This window comes from Engystomops pustulosus, chromosome 10 (genome assembly GCF_040894005.1).
Source record: "Engystomops pustulosus chromosome 10, aEngPut4.maternal, whole genome shotgun sequence".
In the NCBI taxonomy this organism is placed as follows: Eukaryota; Metazoa; Chordata; class Amphibia; order Anura; family Leptodactylidae; genus Engystomops; species Engystomops pustulosus.
The window spans coordinates 60,060,930-60,071,729 of NC_092420.1; the positions used below are offsets into that span (position 1 = coordinate 60,060,930).

Here is a 10,800-nt window from a genome sequence, read left to right on the forward strand (position 1 = left end):
ATCTATGTTATGATCTATAGCACTTAGAAACACAATTTTCGTTTAATTTTAAAGAAACACCTATCTGGTGATTCTTTGAGCTACAGAACCGCACATACAGTTCATTAATGGGTTATTATGCTTGATTTTGAGGGTCCCCTGTCCAGAGATGTTAGTGCAGACTAGTGCAACATGTGGAGCATAAGGCTGGCTATAAAAGCTTGTGTTCCTGTAGCATAAAGTATATTTGTGATTGTACCCACAAGAAGAGCATTGGGATGTTAGATTTGACCCAAACCTGAACTAGATGGCCATGTGTTATCTTTCACCATTACTGACTAACCTTGTCTTGTTACAGAAGAAAGAGTGGGACTGGGATCAAAGCAAAATGCTGGTCATGCAAGATCCTATCTACAGGTTAGTGTCTGCAATTCATACAAGAACTGCATGTCTGTGTTTGGCTCTGGGAAAAAAAACAAGCTATAGTAATTGGAGCCTTATGGATTAAGCCATGACGGTAATTTATGTGACTTGTACCATGACTGCATTAGGTGCATCCATCAAGTACAACAGTTCAGCAATGCAACTATCAGATCCTAAGTAAACCAATCAACGATTTATGATGTCCTGTAAAACAACTGCTGGGAAAAGGGGAACTGCCCTCTGATCAAAGCAGTGATTTTTTATTGTAGATTTTTTTTCACTTTCTATGAATAGTCTTATTTATTTGTGACTCCACTATTATCGACTGCTTTCCTTTTAGGGCTAATGCAGATGACTGTATTTGATACATTGGGTCTACGCCCTGTGCAGACACGGACTGCAGACAGATTCATTATATTAATGCCAAGGATAATTATATGCCATGTTCCTGTCTTTTTTGCAGACCACTTTAGACTACTAAAGAGTTAGAAGTTTCTTTAGCCGTCTCTGTTTCGGAGTCCCTTCTAAGGTCAAAATCCAAAAAGTCCACGGACCCAATTCTAGCTAGTGTGATCTTGAGGGGGGGGGTGTCATTTTTTTGTGTATCATTTGAAACATCTGGTGATTGTAAAGTATTCATTGTTTTGGCATAAGGGAGCAGAACAATTGAGACCAGAGGACGGACATGAATGAATCCATAATGTGTAGCCTTAGACTTCCTCTGACTGCACACTGACAAAACACAAAGCTGAACAATGGACAATGTTTATCTGAACAGGCCCTTACATGGGAAAGCAGAGTGGCAATCACTTATTATGACCATAAATATGAGATGTTTGGGACTGGCCAAGCATAAGTAGCAACTCTACCCTATTGTAGTGATGGGTCATTCATGAACAAGCCGGCTCTTTTGCTTGAATGACGGGAGTCGTCTCCCTTCAGTGAGCCAATAGTTCACCTAACACGCCCCTAATCAGCTCACCACGCCTCATTTAACCTTATAGGGGTGTGGAGTGGGGTAACTCACTGGCCTGAGACTCCCTATTATACATTTAATAGGAAGCCGTTCAGGAACCAGAAGAGCTGGCACTTCTAAGTGAGTGGAGCCTAATGACCTAGCTCACTAAGAAGAGCCGGACTGCCCATCACTACTCTATTTACAGTTTTAGAAGTTGTTGAGGACATCAGATATTTTAACAGTGAAATTTTTGTAAAGATTAGTCGTCTTCACATGTCTTTAATAATAATAATAATCGCTGTTCAGAATGAAGGGTCAGGAATAGAGATGAGCGAGCACTAAAATGCTCGGGTGCTCGTTATTCGAGACGAACTTTTCCAGATGCTCGAGTGCTCGTCTCGAATAACGAGCCCCATTGAAGTCAATGGGAGACCCGAGCATTTTTTCACTAACACAACACATTAAAAGAACAATAAATAATAACACATTCCACATGTTTCCAGATGTTTTAATTGTAAGAATACATTAAAAAAACACTATTCTTCACTTTCCAGGTGTTCGCGCGTGTCTCCCGCTAAGTTAGGAGATGTGCACGAACATCTGGAATGTGAAGAATAGTGTTCTTTCAATGTGTTCTGCACTTAAATGCTCCTGTGTTCACTGTTTTTAATGTTTTAATTCTATTCTTCACATTGCAGGTGTGCGCGCGTGTCTCCCGATAGGTTCGGAGACACGCGCGCACACCTGCAAAGTGAAGAATAGAATTAAAACATTAAAAACAGTGAATACAGGACCATTTAAGTGCAGAACACATTGAAAGAACAATATTCTTCACATTCCAGATGTTCCGAACATCTCCGAACTTAGCGGGAGACACGCGCGAACACCTGGAAAGTGAAGAATAGTGTTATTTCAATGTGTTCTTACAAGTAAAACATCTGCAAACATGTGTAATATTTTTTTTTTACAATAAAAATACTTTTATTCAATTTATTTTATTAATTTACTGCTCGATCTCGAGCCGGCGAAATACTCGTCCGAGTAACGAGCCGGTCCGAGTATGCTAATACTCGACCGAGCAGTATACTCGGACGAGTATTCTCGCTCATCTCTAGTCAGGAAGTAAGAGTTCTCCTTACAGAGACTTTGTACGTTAAGGCCTCCTTGCAGGCGTATGGAGACTTATAGCCAGGGGGTTCTGGGAAATATGCAAATACATTTTCCAGAATGGAATAGATATACTGGTTTGTAAATTGTTGTTTATGTCCTATCCTGGAAAACATATTTTCATGTTCAGCATAAATGGCTGGCCAAGTGTGCATGTATATAGAAGGATCAGAAAGGACAGCAGATGACCAGTCAACACCAGATCCATGTGAAATCTAGTAGAAACTATAGTGGTTACATAGAGTATTTCTGAATCCACATCAGAAAATTGATACACTGCAGGTATTTCATTCCAAATTCCGTACAGAAAGCTACCACAACATTGTATTCAAATGTACACTCCTGAATTACTGTTGCTAAAAATAAATTCATGGAAGTGGGTATCAATCTCGGGAGCCTAAGAGTGATCGAGTCATCTGTACTGGCCACAGATTTTTGGGCACAAGAAAATCTGCTGCCAATCCAGATCACTCTTAGGCTCCTAAAATGGAAACCTATTTCCATGAATTTATTTTAGCCTGTAGGAACAGTGTAATGTAGGTCACTATAAATCTGCAGTTGTACAAGTTATGAGGCTAAAATATAGAATTCTGATGCTCTCTATCCGGTATACTATATGTGATCACTCTGTAATTCCTTTCACAGATTTAAACACCCCTCTTTATTTTATTGCTCTTCTGATCACATCTTTAACAATCTTTTTACTTTCCATGCAGAATATTCTATGTTTCTCACGACTCTCAAGACCTCAAGATCTTTAGTTACATTGCCAGAGATGGTACCAGTAATATCTTCCGCTGTAATGTATTTAAGGCCAAGAAAAAGGTAAGCCCAAAGGAAGGATGACTTTCTTTATAGCTTTTTGTGCTTTAATGATGGTTTGGTTTACAGTCAACAATGGTTTCATTATACAAAAGGCGATTTGACTCTTTTCTCCTCTTTGGTCCAGCATTTCCAGTCTGTGTTGGTATACAGAGGTGATATCAGCACATGACGTCAATGTGATGTCACCACAGCAAAAGGTGTAAATTCCACCCTATGTCCACTTAATGCACCCATACATGGCCCCATGGTTCTTAAATTTAGTTTATTAGTAGGGTGTACCATCAGATTCAGTGCTTCAGGTGATGATCATTGTTCATTTGCCAATAAAGTATTGGGGAAACTGGGGAATAGGTATATCGGTTACCTGCTACTGGGTATATTGGGTAACTGGTAAATGGGCATGGTAAATATTACCAATATTTGCCATGGACAAGTGCAGCCAAACAATTAGTGGTAATTCACATCTGATTATCGTGGCCAGGTTGCGCCATATACAGGCAACTGATATTCTACAAAAATACTCAATTGAATTTGTAACAAATCAGATATTTTTTTTTCTTATATACTGTATTTTTTTAAATGTGTATACAGAGAATACAGTTTTAGTTGTCATTAATTCCGAAAGGTTTTTCTATTATCACCTGCTGTTTCTCTGAATAAAACCAGAGAAGAAAGAGGCTAGCGTGATTCAACTCTTATCAAAAGATCTGAGAAATATTTCATCTGTTTTGCAGCCTGCAGGTGTTTCACTTTCACTGCTTTGTGCTGAATATTTGCCTTCAGCCTGATACTTTCTTTAGAAAGCAATTTGTCGTAGCACAAATGACCTATCAGGTTTTTTTTTCTCTAACCACCTGCAACCTTTTATATTTTAATTATATTTGTGTGTGTGTGTGTGTGTGTGTGTGTGTGTGTGTGTGTGTGTGTGTAAAACATGGAATTGTGTTAAAATGTTTGGTTGTTTATCATTAAAAAAAACCCATTTACCTGTATCAGAATTATTGAACACACATTTACTAAAAACTTTTCTGACTGTTTCTATTTTGATTTTTTTGGTCTTTGAATGTACAACATTACAACATGCTCACAATTTATTGGGGAGATTTATTAATCTGCCTGCACCACATTTATTAATGGATTTAGACATTTTTCTGGTTCAAAATAAGGGGCGTGGCCTCACAAAAAAACCAACAGGGTTTGTGTGCCAAAAATAATGCTGACCCTGCAGGATTTTGTCCCAGTTTTCTGACACAACTAACAGGAGGTGCACAGTAAAAAGTGCATTGTCCGATGATAATGCAGTGTGCCTTGTTTCACTAAGATCATGCACCCGATATCCTGCATGTGTCACTTCCCTGCTCAGGTCCGACGGAATTCATCTTTTTAGTGGTGCATGTAAGTGCTTGGGCTTGCGACGCAATTTGAAAGTTAAATCCTGCGCTCAGTCCGAGTCAGTTGAATTGTCCGATGGCACGCCCCCTAAATTAAGTCGCATGGAAGCCAGTGCCAAAAATCCATTGTGTGCGCCAAAATCCCAGTGCAGACACTAGTTAAATACCTGCGCAAGCCGTGTAATTCCCAAAAAAGGTGGACAGTCTGACGAAGTGTAATCCACGACCCTTAGTAAATGAGCCCCGTTGTGTAAATCAGCTTTCTGTCTTGTATCCACTGACTGCCAGATAAAGGGACCTGATAAAGTGTGTAATGACTTAACTCTTACAGACACTGGATAGTCTAATCTCCTCAGACAGCTAAATCATCAAGTAAATGTTCTCCTGGCATGTAAAGAGTTAATCATTAGCCTTCTTAACTCTCTGACACGGATGGACCTCAGAAGGTATCAGATATTCACTACAGGAGAAGGAAGCATAAAAAGGCACAGAGAAGCTGCTTTACTTAAAGACATATAGAAGATATTTCCTTTAATCAAATTTTAATTTATTTTCTATTTATTTCAGAATTTTTTAATAAAATGTTTTAAAGGTTTACTTTCATTTTTCAAGTTGCTGAAATTTCTAATGCAGGACATTAACTCTCAGATTCATTATTTATTTGCATCAAAATCCACAACAAATGTTATTTGCATGTCTGGTTTGCATGTTTTATGACAAATCTTGTAGGAAAACCTTCTGCAATCTACAAGAGAACTGTGTCTGAGGAGACAATTTGTTTTCCAGCAAGACCATGACCCCAATTATAAGGCTTGTTTGAATTAAGCTAAGTTACCGGTAATAGAATTTTACAACATTTAATAAAAAATTCAATTCAGCACAAATCCAAATTTCCTGGCAATTTGTCGTAACAAAGTTCTGAGACTGGAAGGTTGTGGAAGCCTTTATTTCTGCTATGTCCTGTCAAGTTGTTCTAGTTGCAACAGAATTTATGCTAAGACCGGGAGGTTCTCTAAACGTAGCCACCCTCCAGGAGCCCTGACTCGACCTAGGGTGAAACACTTTTTCCAGTTGAACAAGAGCTGTAGTTCCTAGGGAGCATTTTTCAGATGGCGCCCATGCTGGAAGTCTGAAAGCAAGAGGAAGGGGTCCCTTCAGGCTGAGTCAGGGCTCCAAGAAGGCGGCTCCTCTTTACAAATTCTGCCAGCCAACAAGGTGCCGAGCCCAGAATTGCCCCATTTCTCTTGCCAAGTCCATGCCCAGTGTCCCTGAGCATGGACTTGGTAAGGCAAATAGGACAAGTAGGTGCTCCTTGGCGAGACTGGGAGGTTGTGGATGCCCTTTTCAACCTATTTTAGTCCAGCATGGCCTGATGCCTTGCAGTCGTCATGGCAGAATTTCTCATCTCAGCTTACAAGCAATATTCTGAGAAGTAACCAATGGTCCCCATCAGTGGCAGATTCAGAGTACAATGGGCCCTGGGCTTTATGTAAAGTGGGCACTCTGCATCCCAGAATTTTAAAACTGTGCACTATGCGCCACATTGACTTGCTGAAATGTGGTGCATGGTGCGAATATGCACCAGAATGCTCCTTTCTGTGCCAGAATTCTCCATAATAAATGTGCTCCATAGTGTGCTCACTGCACTGCGATCCGGAGCCATAGATCTCTATTGTGGCGGCCGTGATCTGCTGCACAATTTCTGTTATGTGCAAGTGGCCTAAACTGAGGCAAACTCTGAGTAAGGTACAGTATCACACAAGCACATGATTAAGATAAATATATACACACGTGTATATGAAAATACAACACACAATGCAATTACAATTTACATGTATAATGCCACCTACATAGATACACATAAGTATATACTACCACATACATACACATATCATACCCTTACATACACATGTATTAGCACATAAATACAAAAATGTATATACTAACACACTCACACACATCATGCACAAAGAGATAAAATAAATATACATACATAAACATATAAGACACAAGTACTGTAGTTGTAATTTCAGTATTTATTCAGTATCTTCTGTCTATAGGTCTATGGGATATTAGTTCTGCCATCCTCAGCTGCCCATCACTGACTTAGTCTTTCATGCCTTTAATGACCTGCAATAGTTTCTGCTTCCCCTGGCTACTCTTATACAAAGCAATGGCCTCCAGCTGTTTTCCTCACCTCTTCCTTTCTATAAAGGTGCCAACTGCTCGCTCCCGGCCTTTCCGCTGCCGTTTCCTGATGTTTACAGTTCAGTATCTAGGAGATCCTCAGTTAATAAAAGGAGAACATTGTGGTTCCCAATTTCATTATTTCTGGTTTCCATGGAGAGTTTAATATCTAAAGTCTCCTGGGTCGTGGCTAAAATAAATCTCAATGTTCGTCTGAAGTTTATTTTTTCTTCACATTGTTCTTTGCGGGGGTCATATATTAACCACCTCTGCTAGTTCATTTTAAACTAATCCCTTTACTTGAGGACTGATGGTTTATCAGACGTGGGAGACGTGACATAAACCACTATAGTGTGCAGGCGCGAGTACCTAGCAAGTAATGCAGTGCTAATTCTCCATACACAATGTAAATTATGAGCCTAAAAGTTTTGTTATTTTTTTTTTATTATTCTGATTTTGAAAATTCAGTCGTCTGGTGCTGTTCCCCGGTCTCTAAATTTATTGTATGATAATGTTTATGACTTAAAGGGAACCTGTCACCTAGAATATCATTTTTAGTGTATGCTCTGCTGGCTTTAAAGGGAACCTACCACCACAAATCTACCTATAAAGGTAGATCGGGTGGTAGGTGGATCAATGGGACGTGAGGAGAGCCCTTTTAAGGGCTAATCCTCACGTCCCCGCACTTCTTTAGTAACTTTTATTTGACTTTTATGGTAATTTTATTATGTGGCTACTGGGGCGTGGAGTAGCCGCATCTGAGGTTACACAAGGCGGCTACTCCACGCTCCGGTAGCCACTTTACCCCTCCTACTCACCATCTTCAGTGCGCAGCTGCTCGTAGCTGCGCGCCCTCGTCTGACGATCCTGCCGTTTGCGCATGCGCAGAACAGCAGGCCCGCGCCTGTGCAGCCCCGGCTTCGGAGCAGTGACCGCGCAGGCACGGGCCTGCTGTTCTGCGCACGCCGAAGATGGTGAGTAGGAGGGGTAAAGTAGCTATCGGGGCGTGGAGTAGCAGCCTCGTGTAACCTCCGATGCGGCTACAGCTGTCCACTCCCTGGGGACTCAACACATACTGCTGGCAGGGAGCCAGGTAATGTGAAATAATTTTTTTTTAATTATTATAATGATTCATAATGCTGACAATGGCATTTCTAAAATCAGTATAGCATAGGCTACTGGAACCTGTCACCAGCTAAGAATGACATTAATGGTGACGGGTTTTCTCTAGAGAAATCTGACTTGCCTTTTCAGTACCCCAACGCAACAGCAAAGTCCTCACTTAGAATACATGTTGCAGGCATACCTTTTTATCCTTGAAAATACATTTTTAGAAATATTCTAGTGAGGTTAAAGTGTTATTGCCTTTCCTATATCCCCACTGCACTTCTACTCTTATCCTTCTTCTATTGCAGGTTCCATTCTATGCTTCCCCCTCAATTAACGTCACTCTCTGGCCTTGCAAGTTCGTGCACATGCATACAAAATGTCGCTGTGCAGAGCTGAGCTCCACTACTCCTACCATGTAACTAGGCAACTTTATTAAAAACCTTATCTTTGTATTATGCAAATTAACTGTAGAGGCTACTGGGGCGTGTAGAAGCAAAGTTCACTCCACACCCCAGTAGACTGTGCAGTGCCGCCTCCGTGCTCCTCAGCGCGGCTCTGCATAGGTATCGGTCTACGCAGAGCTCACATGGATATCTTTAATGTTGCTGGAACTGGAGCAGGAGCTACTGCATGTGCATGCACTTCTGTGCATGCGCGGGCTCGCTGAGGTTTGCAAGGACAAGCTTGGAAATAGTACTGCAGAGGCTACTGAGGCAAGCCTTAGATCCTGCAGCTAGGACAGGCTAGTACAGGCCCCCAGTAGCCTCTGCAATTAATTTGTATAATACAAAGATAAGGTTTTTCATAAAAGTGCCCTGTTACATGGACTAGGCCAATACAGATTAGGAATGAGGTTGGGAGGGAATCTAGCATTGCATCTGCATCTACCTTCATAGGTAGAAACTTTTAACACCTTGAAGATCATGTTCTTTTTATGACCCAGTGACTAATTTGAAGTGAAATCTAAACTGGAGGAGAGTTTAGCACTGAAGTCAAACACCCCCCCTCCACTTTATTTGATGCCTTCATGTCCATGGATCATCACTAGAGGGGGTATTCTTGACTTCAGCACTGATATCCCTGGTCCCAATATTTCATACAACCAATTTAGATCTCTGCTGACAGGTTCCCTTTAAAAGTCTTGCTATTTGTTAACACGTCACTGATTATTTCAGATGTTTAGTCTTGTTGTAATTTAGAGAAAGACTAGACTATTGTGTGTTAATCTACGGCATAAAATTCTGCTTAATTCTCACAATTGTTTTTCTAGAGCCAAGCCATGCGAATAGTGCGGACTGTGGGCCAAGCATTCGAGGTTTGCCACAAGCTGAGCCTACAGCACACAGAACAGGGAGGGGATGGCCGAGAGGATATAGAGAGTGAGAAGAGCACGGATGACTCAGGTGTGCCAGGTACATGAGACATGAGGGGGGTATACCACTAATGCCATCATGGTACTGTCATAGGTCTAATAACACATCATTTATCATTTGGCTCTTATTGCTACTCCTGCTAAATGTTGTTTGGGATCTCCCCTCTAATCTGCTGCTTTTGTCTTTGTGAGGTGTGTTGGAGGGGTACAATACCTACTATGGGACTTAGTATTGGAGAATGTCTTGGTGCTAATTCAGTCTTTTATGTTCCCCCAGTAACAAATGTAGTGGCCACTGTGGATCACAATGCTGATGAGACTGATATTGATGCTTTGGACAGTCCTGTCCCTGGAGACCAGCGCCCTAAGTTTAACCGTGGAGTGACAGATTTGGATGCTGTGAAAAGAGAGAGTGATGGAGCAGATGAAAAGAAGGTGACGATCTTGGTAGGTCATATTTGGGGGTCTTTTACATATTTCTAAAGTGTTGCTAATAGCACAAATTTTTTCCTTATACCCTGTTAATTATGTAACGGCCTTAAATTGTACAACTATTGTTATCACTTGGATCAGACCCTCACTTTACATCCGCTCACACAATGTCTAATCTTGCTCTATAGTGGGATACGTAGCCTTTTTCCATGGGACACTTCACGTTGAAATGGCTACGATGTGCACTAAAAGTATCTTGCAAAGTGTGGCAACGAAAAGGCGTTATAAATTCAGACTAAATTGTCTAAAGTGGATTTAGATTTATAAGCCTGGCTAGCCTACGTTACTAAATCATAGACTGTAAGCTCTTGTGAGCAGGGCCCTCACTCCTATTGTTCCATATGACTGTTTGTTCTGTGTAATGTAATATTAGATTTCTATATGTTCCCTATGACTTTTAAAGCACTATGTAATATGATGGCGCTAAATAAAGATTATTATATTATTATTTCTCTTCAGGAAAAAGTTCTAGCCTCTCCCAAGATGTTACTCCCATCAGATAGTCAGCTCTCCCCTGGAACCCCACTCTCTGTTCACCACCAAGTCCAGCTACTTCAACAGCAACTACAGCAACAACAGCAGCAAACACAAGTGGCTGTGGCGCAGGTGAGAGGAGAGAAATGGTTTAGTAGTTGTATGTACCAGTAGTTCCTCTCTGTGTAATGCTTTCCTTGCTGACAATTGTTTGGTACTTCACAGGTTCATTTGCTGAAGGACCAGTTGTCCGCAGAAGCTGCTGCCAGGCTGGAGTCCCAGGCAAGAGTCCACCAGCTGCTCCTGCAGAATAAGGACTTGCTGCAGCATATCTCTCTGCTGGTAAAACAAGTGCAGGAACTCGAGTACAAGTTATCTGGAAAAAATGCCAGTAAGTTATTTTAGAGAAATGTGTGGGGAAT

At 41.0% G+C, this 10,800-nt stretch overlaps 1 protein-coding gene across 4 annotated transcripts in view; it reads left to right on the forward strand.

Annotated features, from left to right (window-relative positions):
• The window catches only part of NOS1AP (nitric oxide synthase 1 adaptor protein), a 62,646-nt gene that overhangs the window by 30,721 nt on the left and 21,125 nt on the right, over nt 1-10,800 (forward strand). For 3 of the 4 annotated variants that reach the window (XR_011850271.1, XM_072127649.1, XM_072127647.1), the window contains exons 4-9: nt 338-396; nt 3,244-3,352; nt 9,311-9,452; nt 9,690-9,859; nt 10,364-10,510; nt 10,604-10,769. Coding sequence is in view for 3 of the 4 variants with exons in the window: in XM_072127649.1 (XP_071983750.1) it covers nt 338-396; nt 3,244-3,352; nt 9,311-9,452; nt 9,690-9,859; nt 10,364-10,510; nt 10,604-10,769 (793 nt within the window). In the remaining variant the exon portion in view is untranslated. The remainder of the gene's footprint in view (nt 1-337; nt 397-3,243; nt 3,353-9,310; nt 9,453-9,689; nt 9,860-10,363; nt 10,511-10,603; nt 10,770-10,800) is intronic. The other variant, XM_072127648.1, reaches the window with a different exon arrangement.